Source organism: Vicugna pacos, chromosome X (genome assembly GCF_048564905.1).
Source record: "Vicugna pacos chromosome X, VicPac4, whole genome shotgun sequence".
Taxonomy (NCBI): domain Eukaryota; kingdom Metazoa; phylum Chordata; class Mammalia; order Artiodactyla; family Camelidae; genus Vicugna; species Vicugna pacos.
Genome location: NC_133023.1, coordinates 6198286 through 6218234, shown reverse-complemented (window position 1 = coordinate 6218234; position 19949 = coordinate 6198286). Strand labels below are relative to the sequence as shown.

Here is a 19949-nt window from a genome sequence, read left to right as displayed (position 1 = left end):
GGTGCCCACAGGCCACGCAGACGTCAGTGTGTTGGACTTGGATGAAGGGGACTGGGGACAGTCTACCGCCTCCTTCACCTCCCCCTGTGGGACAGGAAAGCCTCCAACAAGTTAAAGATCCAACTTCAGCTGTGGGCGCCCCTCCACGGTGGTCCCCGGCGGCAAGGCGGTGATCCTACACCACCCAGCGAAGAGGCACGGAGACCCCCCGCCCCGCAGTAGGAAGGGAGCGGCGACGCGGGAGAAGGCGTCCGGCCACCGGCCCGAGGCGGTACCTGGTGGCGTTCTCGTCCTGGAGGAGCAGGGGGGGTTTGTCCGTCAGCTTCTGGGGCGCGAACTGAGGCGACGGGGAGCGCGAGGTCTCCATGGCCGCCGCGTGCGGGGGCTGGCAGCGGGAAGCGAGCGGCGCGCGCCTCGGGCAGGCTGCGCGCTCGTCTACATGCTGCCGGCCCGGCTCCGCGGGGGCGCGCGGCTCCCGGCCCGGCCTCCCGGGCGCGGCGCAGGGGCTGCGGGGCGGCGCCGGGCGGTCGGGGCCCGGCTCCGGGGCCGCCCGGGGGACGGGCCTGCCGGGCGCGGCCGCAGGGAAGGGCCTGGGCTCGCGCTTGGGCGGCGGCGGCGGCCGCTGCGCGGCGGGCCTCCTGGCCAGCGGGGCGGCGCTCTGGGGCCGGGGGTCCTGCCCCCGCGCGGGGTCCTCCGAGTATCTGTAGTCGCGAGGTAGGGTCCCCGCTCGGCCGCGGCCCTCCCAGGGCCCCTCAGGGGCTTCCCGGGCACGAGGTGGCTCAGAGTCCGGGGACGGCTTCCGCGGGCCCCGCGGTGCTCCTGGACTGGCCTCTGCACACCGGGCATCCGCTCGTCTGCAGGAGGAAGGAACGAGAATGAACCGATGGCTCCAGTTAACATCTCCGCCCCAGACGGGGCTGGACCCCAACCTCCGCAACCTCCTGCGGGCATTTTAAGGAATTAAACCCACGCTCGTTTCCCCACATCTGCCCCCACTGCAATTCCTACCGCAAGGCATCACATCCAAACGTTGCCCTGGACGTCAGGCGGGACCCTAGCGCGTCACAGCACAGGAAAGGAGGAGGTAAAAAACACACATACGCATGTTACAGACAAACATGCATGTATGCACAAGCTGCCATATGGGGCAACGTATATTTTATACAAACATGTAAAAACAATGTGTGTGGAAATCTTCATATTGTACTATTCATAAGGATTTATTTGACATTGCAACATTTTCATGTGACTTATTTTGGGAAATTGCCATAGACAAAGGGATTGAAATTTCCAAGACAGGCAGCAAATAAATTAATAAAACCTTTAAAACCAGTAGTGTATTATTAAAAACAAGAAAAACAAAGACTTTCTTTGCAAGCTGCTGTGAGTCACTGACCTTCCCACACCCCTATCCATTTCCATATCCATTTCTACCTTTCCGTGATGTGTACTTATATGCGTATACACACACACACACACACACACATCCCTACAAAACACATGCAGACATGCTTCACAAGCATGTCTGTCTACGCTGTAGCTAAAGCTAGTGGGCGTTATAATTACTGTCAAACTCGCCATGCCTTTGTTGCTTTTGCTGACACACATTCTTCCAACCTGACTAATAAAATGATCCTCCAGTTGACCCCTCCATTCAAGGGAAGGACTGTTTTCCATTGAGGAGACAGCCTTGGAGTAGTTAAAAGGAGACTCTAACAGGCGTAACCATCAGAGAGCCAGTAGGTGGAGCACACGTGCCAATAAGAGATGTCCCGTAGCCAGCCGGAGAGAAGACCCCCCCCCACTGCGCACACACACGCGCACACACGCACACGCACACGCACACACAACCAGCGACCTTGGGACCTGGGAGGTGCACCTGCCTCTTGGGACGTGATTCTAGGCCTGGCTGTTACAGAGGTCCCAACCCCATCCAGGCAGCTGCACTCAGAGTCAAGTCCTCTATGCACATTTCTTTTGCTACGTCCTCAGGACAAGGGTCCCTTCCAGGTTTGATGGCTGCCCTAGAGCAGAACTCAGACCACATCAAACTGCCCCCCTGGCCCCTGTCTGCCAGCTGCCGGGAACACAGAGACTGTGGACCCTGGGCCAAAGCCAGCAGCTGGAAGGGCTCAGCGTCTGGAAGAGTGACAGTCCCCAGGGAATCCCAAACAGGGGCTGGCCGGTTTCTTCTCTGCTTCCAAATTAAGAAACTATACACCCAGCTACAAGGAGTTAAGTTTTTTCAAAAAAAAAAAAATGTATCAGGTACACACTAAGACTAGAAGTTATCAAAATAAGTTGAACAATGCAATCAATGGTTTAGAGAACAATACACAGTCAAGCAGCTGGCAGGTTACAAAACACAGAATGGCATTCAGACGCAAACAGCGGACAGCTCAGTCGCAGAAGCATGACTCCCGGCTCAGATGTCTGGTCATGCACTACGTCATGTGGCCTGCGTGCAGAAGTGAGCCTCGGGCCTCCCCTTCCATTTAAGCCACTGTGCCTCTTAAAAGATGGTGAAACCTAATTCATGGCAATTGACGAATGCCTCCCCAATATTTCATTTCAAAGAGTTGAGGTACACTTGAACGTTATACTCTCTTACTAAACCTCTCAGAATCTAGCGTCAGCAGATGACATGCAAGTACCTAGTATCTATTATTTAATAAATACCCACCACCTCACTGAAATGGAGGATTATATCAGCTACAATTTATTGCTAAAAAGCTAAGCGCCTTTGGCCATCTGGTTTCACATTTAATACATGAAATTTAAAAAGAGCTGTATTTCCAAAGTGGCTTAGGATGTGCTGACATCCACCTAGAAAGGGTAGAGAACACACCTATGGGAGCAAAGCCCCCCTGAGAGGTCGGCCAAGACTCAGAGCAAAAGCCCTGTGCACGGGGTGGGAGCCTGGCTTCTCTCATCCGCAGGCCCCACAGGCTCCTTCCTGTCTTCCCAGCAGGGTAGCCTCTGCATGACCTGTGCACGCTCTCGGCGGGGCCTCGGTAGCGTGTGCTGCCCTGTCACTTCTCATTCTAGAAGAGCAGTCCTTGTGGTCCACCCCACGTTGATCTTTAGAGTTTCATTAGCATGGCAATTTCTGGACCAAGTCCGTCCCACACCCTGATCTTTTCTTGGCCTCTCGCTAAACTTGTAAAGTCAAAGCCATAAAACCACTAATTGGTTTTTAACGTCCCAGCTGGTAAGCATTCGGGAAATCAGGGTCACGAAGAAAAAGGACGGAAGATGGGAATTTAGGGTTCTGCAGGGGTCACAGTACAATCTGGGTTTCAAATAGGTTCCAAGTGACTACTCTGTAGATAACGTGTGTCTCCGTGTCTGTATCACGTATGTGTGCCTGTTTATGTACATACATTCCCCCCTTTTTTGGGTATTTTCAAGGAGAAAGTCAATGGTGATAGCAAGATCCAGAGACAAAGCTCAAGAAAACATGGTGCCTTAGGGACTTTGCCAGTGATTAAGCACTTAAGTGTCTCCCTGCACACAGACCTGTGTGGACCCTGAACCAAGGAGTCAGCCGTGCCAAGAGACTGAAAAGGCGGCTGCATTTCAAAAAGCCAGCAAATGACACACAGGTGAGGTTGTTCACTCTCGTGCAGAACGTGCTTGCGACACAGTACCAAGGGGAGGGCGGCTCCCAAGCTGGGGGCACGGCGGGCTCTTTCCGGAGCCCAGCGCCACGCCGCCCTCATCCAATTGGCGGCTGTGAAGGACACAGGGAGATGGAAGGTCTGAGACAGGCCTGCGGAGGGAAACAAAACTAATCTGACCGGGGACACATGGAGGGAAGGCCACATTCAATGCTGCCCAGTAGCGCAGACACCCTACAAGAGGACATAAACCACGCTTACTAGCCAAGAAGAATTATTTTTCATTAAAAAGTTATATATCAAATGCTCTTAACAGCTCATGAGCACTGCTACTACTCAAATCTCCATTTCTAACCATGGTACAGAGACAGTCAGCCCGCGCCCACAGTCAGCACCTGCGAGGAGGCGGCTCTATTTCCAGATTCCATCTGTTCAGGATGGGCCTGTGACGTCACCAGACTCGCTCTCGGGTCCCAGCACTCTGCTCCCCGCCTCCCCGTCTTCTGCACAGCTGGCTCCTTGTCACACAGCCCCCAGCTCCGCCAGCCCTGCCTTCTCCCCACCTCCAGGTCACCCCAGCGCAGGGCTCATCGCTCTCTGCAAGCACCGTTCCAAGGTCTCCCCTCTCACCGCGGGGTTGTGAGTGCCTCTACGGGCAGAGGTCACAAGGTTACGCCACCACCTGAGAGTCCGTTAGGCACACAAATGCATCTGTTGCTTTGGGTCCCTGTGAAGAACCGTCAGGAGGGAAGCTGCATTTTTCCAGAGAGGCAGGCAGTCAGGTTCTCAGTAAAATTTCCTTGCGTGCGAACATTCCCAATATACCTAAACATTTTTGGACTGCTCTGCCACCACCGATGCTATGGGTTAATCATCGTCTCCGCCAAAGAAGAGAGGAAAATTTCTGACGCCTCTGGGCAACTCAAGTAACACACCACTGGCTCCTCCTTTCTTAAGTACTTCTGGAACCAGTGATCGGAAAGGGATGCATGGCGAAGTCTAACTTGTGGACACACTTGGGACTCGAGGCTGTTGTTCCTAACATGCTCTGGCATCTGAGGCCATTGTCAAGTGCGTGGTTACGTCCGAACTGGGGCTTCATCAGGCAGACACTTCCAGGCAGGGCACCCCTTACTAGCTGTGTGCCATCAGGCAAGCAACTGTGCCCACGAAGCTTCATTTCCTCACCACCCCAGGCGGTCACAGGCCGCGCTGGGTCACCATGGGAGTCAAAGACAGACAAACCCCTGGTGAGGCAGGATCTGTGCGGGTTTCTGACCAGCCGGATGCACTGTGAGCGCCTAACCAGGAAATGCGTGGTGGGTGGTAGAGCTGACCCGGAAGCAGGTCCCCGTGACACCGACATCCCGCACACGCTCCCCCCAGCACACATCACCTCTCAGTACAGACAGGCCACCGAGCGGGGAAGGGCATCCCAGTGGCAGCCCCCTGGGGAGTTTGTCCAGAACTCTGTGCAACAGAATCGCCTCACTTTAACCACAGAGACAGAAGGAGACAGAGAGCAAGCTGCCAGCAGATAACACAGACCTCGCACAAAACCAGCACACCGTCGAGATGAGCAATGGACAGGGTGGTAGATGTGTCCGAGGTGGTCCGACAACCCTACCTGACTGCCTGTGGCAAAGCCTGGGTCCAGGGCCTGCGCTGTCTGCACAACGTGAAATGATCTCACACAGCTGCAGGAAGGCCCAGGGGCGTTCCAACAGAGCCACGCTTCCACCAACAACTCGAGTTCCACATTCACAGTCAGAGGTGTTTAGAAAGCACACTTCCACTGTTGGGGAGTGAATCACAGTGATTCTGTGTAGTGTCCGATTGTCTGTCAGCACTCATGGACACTGGCGTGCTGGGATGTACTGGACGTGGCCAGTCAGGTTGCCTGCAGCTGGAGGACGATGTCACCAGGGCTTAAGACAGGGCCAGGCGGCTGGGGGGACACAGGACACTGGCACCGTTCCAAGTGCAAGTCTCCTGAACAAGCCGCTGGTGTCTCCACTGACCTTCCTGTCCCCCAGGGAATTCCCAACAGACACACTTAGACTTGGGGAAGCCCAGGCTCTTTTCTGCACAGCACCCCATACAAGCCAAGGAGGTGGGAAAAGGAGACGGGGGCGAGGCATAGGGGCCCAGCAGAGGCAACCAACCCATCGATGGAACAACCCATTTGTCAATGGACAGAAGCATGTTAGAAACCCTTCAGAGAGCACCGTTGCCCAAGGTTAACAACATCCCCACCCTCTCCTGGGAGATGCCCGTTCTCCACGGGACTTCCCAGATGGGGAAGGAGGAGGGCCTCTGACTGTCCTCCTCTCCCAGTTTCCAGCCATGCAAACAACCCTTACCAAATGCAGGCAGAGAGACACGAGAGATGATGATGGACAGAGCTGTGCTCACAAGCTTGTCTCTGATGGTATGTCCTGGAGACCCACCTTCGGGCAGGACAGGTGCCTGAATCACCCTGAACTTTGCATTTCTTTACTGCAACCTCTCCAGTGACGCCTTCCCCTGCACCAGCCCCCAAATATGCTCTCCCTTCCGTGATTCTAACGTCACGTGGAGAAAGCGATTATTTTAGAAAACGAGATGTTATTTCTTCAATGTTTCAACAGATGGATAAAAAGGCTCTGCTGTTTCCTTTGGGTTTTATTTTTGCTTGCAGGAGCTTGGATGGTAACAGGAATGAAGTCGAATTAGAGAGACCGATGTCATTTGTGGTTATGTGGAGAAGAGGAGATGAAAAGAGATTCACTCACAGATGATCCAAAACCAAACATACGCAGGCACTGGTTTCTGCAGGGCCTAGTGTCCAACAACAGAAAACATCTAGATTTGGGGATTACAATGTGGGACAGCCCCTCAAGGATCCAACACTATGTTTTCAGAACACCTGTTTCGAGAATCTATTCCAGGCCTCTTTTTTTTTCTGTGGCTGGGATCCTCATTATTGGCCCCCAGACGTGACACTTGTCATTTGCTTTTTGAAAAAAAAAAAAAAAATCAGGCAAATCCCCCTAGCCAATCCAAACTCCAGACCAGGTTCTGTTGCAAAATTACTTTTCAGGAGAACAGAATCACGGCGGCACAGACAAATGGAGTAACGACAGTATCTTCATGTGATGTGTTAGCAGAGTTTTCTCCTGGCATTCTTTTACTTGCCTTCCTCAAAACATATTACAGCAGGGAGGGTAGAGCTCAGGGGTGAGTGTGTGTGCTTAACATGCATGGGGTCCTGGGGTTTACCACAGTCAAGTCAATCAAGTTACTCCCTCCCCCTAAAAAAGAACAAACAAACAAAAGAAACCATAGAATAAAATAGGATAGGATAGGATAAGATAAAATAAAAATGCACATTACACCCTAGCTTGTGGGCAAGCCTGATACTGATCTGAAGTTGCCTTAGAACTGGCCAAACTGGTTGGATCAGGATTCTGTGGGGCCCCCCACCATAGGTGGCACTGGAGCGGGCCGTGCAAGTTGGACTAGGGGACCTGGTAGGACAGGCTTCCCTGCCTGGAGAAGCCCGAGGACAGAAGGGGATCCTCAGGGACCCACAAGCAACCCCATCGTCCCGTGCAGATGCACCATCTCTCCAGCCGGGCGTTCAGACCCGTCGGCTCAGCGCACACAGAGGCGGCCCGGCTGCACGCTCAGCGCGGGGCGACCCCACCAGAGCCCAGACACCAGAAGCGGGAAACCAATGTGCCCCGCAGACAAGAGACACAGTAAAGGGAAGGTTCCCTCCACCTTTGACCCCCCTTCTGCTTCCGTGGGAAAGTGCTCTGAGCAGTCCGATTCAGCACACCAGGCTGTCTGGAGAGGTAACAGATGCGTTTGAGAAGGGGTCCCAAACCCGCAGAAAAGAAAAGAGAAAGTGTAACAAAGATCAGAGGGTTTGTGTAGTTACCCCTTCCCTGCTCCATCGGATGCTAGTAAAAAGAAACAATGCTGCAGATTACAGGCCCCCAGGCCAACTGCACCTGCGAAGAGCAAAGGCAACATTTTCATTTTTATGGTTACTGTTAAGCTTTGTAAGTAAGAAAATGTCCACCCGATTCATGAGGTGAATACACAGGCAGCACTCAAGTATTTGTCAGTCAGTCTGTCCTCCCGGCCAGTCATGTCTCCTCACCCTGCCTCTCCAGTTCTGCCCGGAGCGTTCTCAAGGAAAGTAGGCCATGGTTTCAGACCCACGCGTCTGAGCTCTCCTCAGACTTCCTCCGCAGAAAGCCAGGCCTGGGCAGAGGTAGGACCGGTGAGGTAACACTCGCCCACCGGCCTGTGTCTGGAGAACAGCTTCCAGGGAGGCTGGGCGCCCAGCAGGGTCCAGCTCTGCATTATGGGACCTCCTCTCCCCAATCTCTCACTCCCATGTTCCCACCCACTTGCTTTGGGCCTTAAAAGAGTCTCCATCCTTGGCTTGGCATGTCTCTCCCAAACTGGAAAAACAGGTGAGACACCCGCTGGTACGAAGCCTGGAGGGACCAACCCACACTCCTCCACCACAGGGGCCTCTCCGCTCCGGCCCAGGGAACTCGGTGCTTGGGCTGGGATGTGCCCACCCTGTTCTAGAAGTCAAGGAAGACACTAATTTTCTCAAAATGCAAACATACGTAATTGCAGGTTTCGAAGAGCACTTTGTAGGCTCTGATGAGACTGCCCGTGAGAGGGAGGACAGGAGAGGCTTCATCTACATCGAGGAGGGTCTGCGAGGTTTTTATTTGAAGCAATGATTTTATTACTTTTCTAGGCCCCCTTTTTAGCTGCTGGCAGGAGCAGTGGTTTCTCATGACCGTCCACCAGGAGGACCGCCACAAACTGTCATTCGAAGCCATGACAGTTAAGAAGGAAAAAACCAGCCCTGAGTCACCATGACAAATGTTCTTTCACTTTAAGATGTTCACCTCCGTAATAGTTTTAGGAGCATCTAGGCTGTGTCATTTTTTATCAGGTATGCTCGATCTACAGTTGACGAAAATCCACTATATACAGAGATAGGTTTTAAAAAGTTTCTTCTGTACAGCACGGGAACTATGTTCAACATCTTGTAATAACCTTTAATGAAAAAGAATATGAAAACAAATACATGTATATATATGCATGACTGGGACACTGTGCTGTGCACCAGAAATTGACACATTGTAACAAGCTGTACTTCAATTTAAAAAAAAAAACTTTAAAAAATAAAGAATGTAAAAAAGAAGGAAAGCAAGCAAGCAAGCACAAAAGCCACACACGTTAGGGCACAGGAACAAGCAATGTATGAATTCAGGTTCACCTTCATTCCTGTCCTTTACACGTACACATCTTTTGAGCCTGAAGTGCATTTTTAAAAATGCATGGATGTGTTCCTCGAAACCCAGCTGTGGATCCAGGAGGTTTTCACATTACGTAACGGTTTCACTTCCACTACTCTCCGCACCTCCCCACAAGTTTTACTGAGGTATCGTTTACACACCATAAAATTCACTGATCCGAGGCGTGCCTTGTGATGAGTTTGGATACATGTGCAGAACTCTGCATTTATTAGCACCATCAAGCCTAAATACAACTCCACCGGCCCAGAAAGCTCCCTCTCGCTCTGTGGCAGACACTGCTTGAAACCCTGGTAACTTACTCAGCACTCCGGTCTGCAAGGATAGCCAACTGCATGCAGCAGGCGTGAAGGATTAAAAGTCTTTAAAAGTACAAATCAAGCCATTCTGCAGCCATAATGGGGAAACACCCCATTTCAACACATTAGCGGGTGAATCTATGTCCAACATTGAGAAGTTAAGTTTCCTGAGAGCAGAGCCACCTTGCAGCAATGGTTCCGCAGTGTTCAGGTGTCTGGTGTGGCAGGCGACCCCCGATGGGCTTTTCCAACCCTTCTCTCGCCTCCACTTACTGAGTTTTACAGGCACGCACATATTTAGTGATAGCATGGAAAACGGACATGCTTAACTCTCTCCCCGCCCTGCCACCACCAAACCAAGGCCAGACCGCCTGCTCGGATCTCCCGGTTCCCTCTGGTCCTGCCCAAACCCCCTGCCGCTCCTCACTGACCCCCGTTCCCGCACATACCTCGGCTGAAGGCCCAACTCTGCCCCACACACTAGGGGTTCCCGTGTCTCCACTGTGATTCGCACTCTTCAGAGTCTGGCCCCCGGACAGACAGGCTGCCCTCCTGTTCCCTAAGATCCGAATCAAGCTCAGTCTTTCCCATGAAGCGTTTCCCCGGCCTGGGGACAAAAAGAAGCCTCGTTTTCTCTGAACCCTCACAAGGATTTCACCTCTGCGTGTTCGTCCCCAAACCATACTAATCCACCTCTATGATTTTCATTTAACATTGCCCCTCCTAGCCAGACTGCCAGCACCCACTTCTGTGTGTCTACCCCTGCGTCCCTGGGCTTCTCTGTGCCTGGCACAAGGCAGGTCTCAGCCGAGGCGCAGGAGGTAGCAGGAAGGAGGGAGGGGAGAAGAGCAGAGAGGGAGGCAGGCGGCTTCTCTGGGGCCTTCTGACTATCCACGTCACAGGCAGTTACACTCAGGTTATGGACTGAACATCTGCATCCCCCGAGAATTCCTGCCTCCAACCCTAACCCCCAGTATGACGGTATCAGGCAGCAGGGCCTTCAGGAGGTGATGAGGTTGTGGGGGAGGAGCCCTCATGAATGGGACTAGTGCCCTTGTAAGAAGGCACACAAGACAGCTCCCCTTCTCTGCTCTCCACCCCGTGAGGACACAGCGAGGAGACGGCGAACCAGGACACCCGTCTCTCCAGGAACTGGACTGGCCAGAAGCTTGATCTTGGTCTGCGAGAAATCAATGACCCTTGTTAAGGGCACCCAGTCGGTGGTCACTTGTTATATATTATTTTCCTTAATAACAGAGGATCAGCTCCTTCAAAGGTGGTTCTCTCTGTACCTGAGATGACCCTGCAGGCTCCAGGACACCGGACCACACGAATACGACCAGCCAGTCGGCAGTAAGACACTGTCTGAGGACCTGCCCACAAAGAAGGCCATCCCTGGGACCTGCTGGAAACCAGCGCACGGCCCCGAAGTCCAGCACATCAGAGCCGGACGGCCTGGGAGGTGACTGGCGCTTCCCCTGCCCCGTCTCGGATGACAGGTGGCGGCCCCAGCTCTGCCATTTCCCTGCACACCCTCAGACGGCTGCACACACAGGTCTGGCTCGCAGACTCAGTGAGGGCAACTTGCCCAGCAAGGGCCACCTGAACGGACGCAGCTGTTCCACAGAACCATGACCCCAAGGAAAACATTAACTGGTTACTGAGAGGCACTCTGCTCTCTCGAACGTGTTTGTATCTGTGGTCACACAGCCTCTATCTCATTCCGACATACTTATATCCTCAATGATCAGATTTTTAAAATTAACTACTTTAAGCAAAGTGCAGTGGCTGCACATCCTCATCTCAGCGACAGACGCACAACACGGCGCCTTACAGAGTTAACGGGTTACACGCCACTTACAGCTGTCACGAAACACTGGCTGTGCTCCCGGGGTTGTAGGATGAGCAACGTTCTGAGGTGGTTTACCGACGGGAAACACATAACAGAACCGTTCAAATCAACAGAAAAACATCCCAACAAGAGAAAAAAAAATTTTTTTTTTCTAAGTAGAAAGGCAGAAGCACGGAAAAGCACGACAAACAGGCCTGTGGTTAGTGCAGACATACCTCAGACGTGCCCCTGGGGGTCCTGAGACCTGAGCAAAGAGGGAGGAAGGGTAGGGGGGGTTACGGGGAAGCAGGCTGATGGGGGGGGATATAAACAGGACACACCTTATGGGGGCAACTTGGGGGTATTCTCCAAAAGGCTGCCTGGCTATCTCCTGTCTAGAATGTTACCCTAAGGAAACCAGCAGGTCAGAGCACAGATATCACCACCACCCAATGCTGGCTGTGGCGTGACTCACTGAGAAAGACCGGGACCCCCCTCCAAGTCCACAGGGTTCTCACGGCCAGCCCTATCGCAGACCATCGAGCACATACCAGCAGAGAAAGAAAACTCGTTGCCATGCAGCACACACAGCGTTACTGCAGCTGTAACAGCGAACGTGTGTGTTGAACAACGACTTGGAAGTGGATACAGTGGTCTCTCCAGATGGTGAGGCTGAGGGCAATTTTTTTTTTTTGAGGACAATTTTTAAAGTCTTCAGTCTTTCCAAATGTTTTTAATTGAAATGTTTTAATTCATAAAACAGATTTTTTAAAAAAGAAATGTAGTAAGACTATATACCACAGCCTAGGAAGCTATGACCCCAGATAAGTATAAATCCTGGCTCTTTAAAACATCTATCAAGCTTATGAAATCAGGAGCTATTTTTGAATTCTGGGCAACTCTGTGGTAAAAGAGATTATTAAGTGGTTAGAACAGCGTATCATCTCCGTAAATTAAGAGAAAACCCATTTGCTTTAAGTGTCTCTCTTTTAACACAATTGCATGTGACCCAGAATCCGGAAAACCCAATATATCAGATTATTGTCTGTTACTCAGCTGAACCATATTTAGAAAAGGACTATGGGCTCGGGAGGGTACAGCTCAGTGGTAGAGCATGTGCCTAGCATGCATGAGGTCCTGGGTTCAATCCCCAGCACCTCCACTAGAATAAGTAAATAAATAAACCTAATTACCTATTCTCCCCAAAAAGAAATGGATTCTTTACCCAGTAGGCTTCAGGTATTTACTGTACAGGGAGAGTTCCTTTTTTCCTATATGAAGGGTCTACAATACATACTGACATGTGCATGTGTATGGATATCCACGTGCATGCACGTGTGTGTGTAAATGTTAGATGCCTTCACAGAATGTCTAGGGGTTCCACCTTTAGTGGCTTCCAAATATGTTGAAGGGCCCACGTCCCCACAGAACCGTGAGCAGGCTGAACTGTCAGGCACACAGCCACCGTGTCAAGAGAGCCCTGCCAGCAGAAAACTCAAGCCTGCTCACGAGAGCTCACTTCATTTATAAATGGGTCTCAACAGTATTACACGTACACACACACACGTCTCATATACACGTCTTCATTCACACGACTGTTGACAGCCAGTGATTAAAACAATCCAACCCATGGGCCTGGACGTGTCACTCAAGGGAAACTGAAGTCCCTGGCGTCTCTCCTTGGGAATCAAAAATGATTGTGGCTAAAAGGGTCCTTAGGAAACATTTAATCCAAACTCCCTGTATCACGGATGAAGAAACAGAGGGTCACATCCACGCAGGCTTGGGACCCGTGTCCACCGTTTCTCAGCCTGGTTAAGAGGTTTCTGTATTATACCTCCCACCCCCGCCCCTGGAAGCCTACGCTGGAATCTCTTCTCGCCGCATTGTTGGCACACTGGCCATCGGACGTGACTGTTCACAGAAGCACAGGTTTGGCATCTTGTGCCAAGTCTACATGCAGGCTGCACTTATCTGTAGGACCTCACAAAATCAGAGGAGGGAGGGGTTACCAGGAACCCATCAGATTAAAAACCAGCCATACTGCATACAAGGACACTCCACTAGCTGGCTGTGTGAATCTGGTCACTTAAGCCCCAGTTCGCTTATTGAAAAATGAACACGGTACCATGTTGTGAGGTCCAAGATATACATGTGAGAAGGCTTCATGAACCTTGGGGAGTTAACACAAAGGCAAGCATCTTTTAAAAGGTGAAAAACTAAAGACCTCAAGGATCTCTTCAGACATCCATGGATGTCTACGAACCTCCCAGAAATGACTGATCTAGCCTGTTGTGGGGAAACGCAGCTAGAAAACACGAGTGTCCACAGACCCGGGAGAGACGGGTTGATCTGGTTGGACACAGAACACGCCAGCTCGTTTCCACTGCTTCCCTACCTAGGCCTTCTTAGATTGTAATGCAGACAAGAGAGAAAGAAAAACAGGTAGTGAGAGGGAAGCAAATGCGTCCTAAAGGCCACATGAAACATGCACCAGCCTCCACAATCCAAAGGCCGTTAGGGGGTCAGCCAGTTCATGCAAAACAAGCAGCCTGACGTGAGCATCCATTTACAGGGTCACCTGTCACCCCAGCTGGGCAGGAGAAGCCTTATGCGACCTGTGTGGTCAACAGCAATATGAATGGTTATTTCTAGTACTCCTTGTTAAAAATGGCTTTCTTGCGTTTTGTTCATGCTTTCATGAATGAAAATGCCTCTCCAGGTATTTTTCTTTATGGAGTGTGTGTGTGTGTGTGTGTGTGTGTGTGTGTAAGAGACAGAGAAAGAGAGAGAGCAAGTGTGAAATGTTTTTCCCACTATACATGACAAGAGCAAGCAGAGATGTCCCATTTCCTACCATCCATGCAATAGTTTTCTGCAACATAATCATTAAAAATATTTATAGTCCACGCCCTCAAGGATTCTGTTTTGCAAGAAAAAACAGGTCAACCATTTGTCAAATCTGTACCAAATCTTCAGTTATTTAACGACATGTTAAAATATTATTTCCCATTCATTCATTCCTTCTGTGGCTCTTCAGACAAAATGAAGAAGGCAGCTGGCCGTTACATTACAAATGCTGCCACACAGATTTCTGGAAATCTTTCTTCACACTCCTTCTCCTTTTTATCTTTCACCCATGCAGGACCACCACACATCCATTTCAAAATGCCTCCTACCCATGGTAGTCAATAATGGCAGACCCGAAGTGAGTGTGTGTCTGAGTGTGGACACGTACATGTAGTAATTTTCCTGTAAACATGGCATCACCCTCCATACACACACAAAAGCCCGCTTCAGGAAAGTAAAACCACTTTCATCATTTAGAAATATGGCCAAAATTCATAATCTGTCTCATCTATCACAATATGAAAGCCATACACACACACAGCACACATAGAACCTGTGAAAAATCGCATGCCTCTAAATGGTCACAATCACCCTCAAAAAGAGCAAATCTAAGAACTGCAAAACACTCAGAACCTCACTGATCCCATTTTCTCCACTCACACTATTCCATTGCAATTAGCAGGCTATGTGTGAATTCACCCATCAAGCATTTTTTCTCATGACTCAACATGCACACCTGATTTCGCTGCTTTTCTCATTTTGAGGTGGCTGACTCACCATTTCCTTTCTATACTCGCATTCAACATCTGTCGTGAAAATGCCCATTTCTTACTGTCATGGAAAAAAGGAAAGCCAAAGCAAAGCAGGGTCTTCACACAATGCTGGCATCCTCCCGCCACCTCCTCGGGTGACCCGCCGGCGGGGAAGGCAGGTTGCAGATCTCCCACGGGGCAGCGCCCCACGCACCAAGGGCCACCCCTCACATCAGCTTGCAGCCCAGAGCACAGTACCAATGGGCACTGCCTTCTAGCTCCAGCATGCTTTTACACGACTGCAGGAGCCAGAGCTACAAAACCTGCATGTGCCTGGAGCACACACACAGCACAGGCTCGCGTGCCCACACACACACGTGCACGCATGCAGAGCTCGAGCCGGACTCTGCGCCCCGATCTGCGTTACCGTTCACCCGCAAGCAGAACAATCAACCAGGATGATGTCTGCAGACGTCCCCGCCAGCTCTCACCCCCCGCACTGTGAGCTGACGACCCGCTCGTAACGGCGGAGAACAAAAGAGACACGACACTCGCAGCTACAGGCTCCGGCAGACAGCACAGGCGGAAGGAAGACGTCCTGCCCTGCAGGAGATGCCCCGAGAGCGGACACGGGCTCCCTTACCCGGCTCTCCGGCTCTCCGCCTGCTGTGCAGTGAACACAGCGTGTGCGCGTCAGGGACCCGCAGCCCCCGTGTCTGGTGCCTGCAGTGCAGTGCAGTGCGGAGCAAAGCCAGCCTCCCGACTGCCCGGCTGTGCCTGCTGCCTGGGGGGGGGGCGAGTTCGCACAGGCTGCGGCAACTGTGACCCCAGCTCAGGCGCCCTTGCTACTTCTCTGACACCCCCTGACCTCAGGGAGGGCATTCCCAAGGCTTCTCAGCTTAAACCCCAAAGACTTGCCCTTTTAAACCCCTCGAGGCTCGGGGGTCTTCCTCTTTACAATCTAAAAGAAGGAAATATGGCAAAGTCTGCGGAGTGAATTTTACACAGCTCCATCTACTTAACTGTGCTGGATAATCGCATAACATGGGTCGCAACCCAAGGGTCAAGTCCACAACCATAATAAGGTCAGATGGAACAATGAAGCTAAAGAGGAAAAAAAAAAACCACCCACATTCAATAGCCTATTTTCCGTCTATCTTTATTCTGCAGTTTATGACACACTCAGTAGGAATGTAATCAGCAAAGAGCTAACGAAGTGTTTCCGGAAGTTTGACTGCGGACAGCGCATTCAGTGCAGACCACAAAGGGGTCACGGGCTGACCTGCCCAATCCATCAGTTCACAATGACCTGTATTTAAAGTCCCTGCACCCCACCTACCCTCCTAAGGCAGCCTGCGACCTCAGTGGCTCATCCCCCACAAACAGGAAGTGCCCCTCCCCCCGGGGTCCCCAACAGCCCCTTCCTACACAGAGAGCCCCGACCCTCCCTAGTCCTGCATTCACCCTTCCGCATGGATTTTCTCCTTTCCACCTGCTCCCACACACCTCTTCTAAATCCACAGCAATTATTTCCCACTCTTGCTCATTTACAAGTAGCACATGCTACTCTGCAGCGTCTCCTGTATTACTGGTATTTCAGAGTGACTTTTTCATCCCCCCCGCCCCCTGCACCTGCCAGATCTTAAGCACTGGGCGGCTGCATTAGTGCTACACCTATTAAGCATGTAAATAAGTCTGCCAGGAAGGTTGCTATGGCAACCCCACCATCCAGGGGCTGGAAGTTATCAGCAAGCTTGCGTGGCCTCTCCAGTGAGGAGGAGAGGGAGGATGTGCACCTGTGTCTTCCAGCCCAAAGCTCAAATTCTCTGCACTCATTTTCATCTCCAGGGACTGTGTCACAAAGCGCAGGATCCCATCACTGCGGGAGGGCACCATCCACCCCAGGGCAGCTCCACGCCCCAGTGCGCACTGCACAGCCATCCACATAACCCCCATCCAGCAGACCCAGTTGCCGGATCAGGGGTTTTATCTCGCTTCCCACTCAAGGGGTGTGCTCCTACCATTTACCAGTCGAGTAACTCTAAATGCCTTCTGAGAGCACGACTTACGAGAAAGACTTCTTCCGGGAACGGTTTTAGAGGGACAGGAAAACTACAGTAGGAGAGCATTCCCGTCCGTGTGGCCTACAGCCCAGTCACACCCCAGCCATGTCCGCACGTTACATTAGCCTAACACGCTTGTCATGATTAGGGACTCAATCTTGGTACATTAATACTAACCAAAGTCCACACTCTGTCCAGATGTCCTCTTTACTTGATGCCCCTCTTCCGTCCCAGGACCCCACCTTGCATTTAGTCGTCACATCCCCCGCAGGGTCCTCCTGCCTAAGTGACAGCTTCCCCGATGTCCCTTGTTGTTGATGCCCTCGCAGTTTTGAGGAAAACTGAGCATCCTGCCGGATGTCTCTCAGCTGGGCCGGGCCTGAGGTTTCTGTCCTGAGGACCCACCCTGGACTTACAGACTCAGGGGAAACCACGGAGGTGAAACGCCTTTCTTCTCCAGTGAGATCAAAGATCCTGCTGTCCACACGACAGTGTCCGCTGCTGAGCTGGCAGGGCTGGCCCCTCCGCCGTCGCACCGCTGTCACCCCCCCTTTTCACTCTGCCCTCTGTGAAACGAGGCGACTGCATGTACCCCACACTCAAGGGGTGAGGGGTTCTGCTTCACCCCTACAGCATAGGGGCTCTGCAGAGACTCAGGGTTTTCCTGCACGGACTGCTCTCTTCTCCCCCACTTATTAATTGATTCAGTTATTTACATGTGTCAGTATGGGCTAAGAAATGGGTCCTTCATACACTGAGTTATAACCCTGTACTCCTTAATTTGGTTGCAGCCTGGGTCATAGGAAACTACGCTGGCTCCCGTGTCCCGCTGGCATATCCTCATCGTTCCCGGGTTGTGCTTTTTTTCTTTTCATTTTTTGAGTACTTCCTTACTTCTGGGGGCACAAGACAACATTCCAGACTCATTCTGCATGTTCCCTGACCAAGTCCTAGGCTTGGCTGTGTCTCCAAACAGCCCTGGTTCCTTTTAATGGACAAGCATATCCAGTGTCAAGAGCTCGGTGCTGGCTGTGCTCCAAGAATCCTCTTTTAAAGTAGACCCGCAAGTGAATGACTTCTATAGAGAAAGCACTTTTATAGTATTAAGATTTGTAAGTGGGTTTTCATAGATGCATGTTTCTGAGAATGACACATAATTATCAGCAGTGTAAGATGCTCAGAGCTTATGCTGTGTTAACACTAAGACGTTAAATCATGCAGCCCTTATGGGAAACAGTATGGAGACTCCTCAAAAAACTAAAAACAGACTTACCATATGATCCAGCAATTCCACTCCTGAATGTATATCCAGAGGAAACTCTAATTTGAAAAGATACATGCACCCCAGTGTTCATAGCAGCACTATTTACAAGTCAAGACATGGAAGCAACCTAAATGTCCATCAAAGCATGACTGGATAAAAAGTTGTGGTATATTTATGCAGCAGAATACCACTCAGCCATAAAAAAATGGTAAAATAACGCCATTTGCAGCAACATGGATGTTCCTGGAGAATGTCATTCTAAGTGAAGTTAAGCCAGAAAGAGAGAAAAATACCATTTCATATCACTTGTATGTGACTCAGAAAAAAAAAAAAAAACAACGAACTTATTTACAAAACAGAAACAGACTCACAGACAGAAAACAAACTTATAGTTACCAGATGGGAAAGGGGGTGGGGAACGGACAAATTAAGAGTCCCAGATTTGCAGATACTAACTACTATATATAAAATAGATAAACAACAAGTTTCTACTGTGCAGCACAGGGAACTATATTCAGTATCTTATCTTGTAGAAACCTACAATGAAAAAGAACCTGCAAAGGAACATAAGTGTGAATATGTATGACTAAAACATGATGCTGTACAGCAGAAACTGACACATTGTAAACTCACTATACTTCAATAAAAATGAATAAATAAAAAAGACTTTACATTGTAATTACTCAATCAACTGCATACAAATCTTCCTTTACTTCACACAGGACACCAGTGCCCTTGAAAAATTCCGCAAGTAAGTAAACAGAATAGAATTCCACAGGTAAGCACCCTGGCACACTTACATTCCTCAAGAAACCTTCCTTCTAGCCTCTCAGGCAGGCTCGGTGAAGACTCAACCATTTCCCTTGCCTCTTCACCCTTATGCTCAGAGGACACCCTCCCTACTCCATGCTGTCACTACAAGTCACAGGTCCCAGAGGAGCCTCTGCACACAGCGCCCTTCACTCCCTGTATCTCACGCTGGGAACGGGCTGCAGCCACCTCTACCGGGTGCACAAAGCCAACTCCCCAGGGTAACCGCACCAGGGACCAGAAAAATGAAACCAACAAAAGAAATGGGCTTCGTGCTGTGGAGAATGAAAGAAATCTCTTTTGACATGTTGAGGACCACCATTCAGGCCCCACTGTCCCCGCCCAGGAAACACGCTCACTGAAGACCATCCCTTGAGTCCCTTGGCCAGACCCCACGGCTGGCAAATGTCCTCAGTCCAGTTTCATGGGGGCACAGCCACACCCACTCCTTGGTGGACCGTCCACGGCTGCCTCCACAGTACGATGACAGTCTTGAGTCAGCACGGAGTTCCTTGGAGCTGAAAATATTTACCAACAAATCCTTCACAAAGCTTGCCAACCTCTGAGCTCTCAGACTTGAGTAAAGCACAGCCTAATTTCAAAATTTAAAAAAAAAAAAACAAAAACCCTTTTTCTTGTGGATTCCCAGCATTGATGAGATTTTAAAAATTGAGATAAAGTTCACCTACCCTAAAATTTACCCCATGGAAGCGTAGTTCTAGTGTATTCACCGAGTTGTACAACCATCATCACTGTCTAATTCCAAAACAGCGTCATCACCCCAAAAAGGAACTCCACATCCTCGAGCAGCCATTCCCGTTCCCCCCACCCTGATTCCTGGCAACCAGGAATGCCCCTTCGGTCTCTGTGGATCTGCCTGTTTCAGGCATTATACACATAAAGAATCGTGTGGCTTTTTATTATATTGTTAAATACGTCCAAGTACAAAATATTTTCCTTGTTTCTCTAACTCTCAGACTATACAACACAAAGGAGATCTGCAAGTTACCCAAGAGCAGAGCTATAAAGCCAACGTGAGCTTAATGGCCTTCCTGGGAATGAAGTGTTATTCCCGGGGCCCCGGACACTGCAGTCCCACATCTTGTGGGTTCAGCTACCCGGGGTTC

General features: G+C 50.7%; 1 protein-coding gene across 6 annotated transcripts in view; it reads right to left on the bottom strand.

Moving 5' to 3' along the window:
- Positions 1–19949, bottom strand: part of SHROOM2 (shroom family member 2) — a 113505-nt gene that overhangs the window by 16988 nt on the left and 76568 nt on the right. For all 6 annotated transcript variants that reach the window (XM_072956622.1, XM_072956620.1, XM_072956621.1 and 3 more), the window contains one exon: positions 276–854. In XM_072956622.1, coding sequence (XP_072812723.1) covers positions 276–854 — 579 coding nt within the window. The remainder of the gene's footprint in view (positions 1–275; positions 855–19949) is intronic.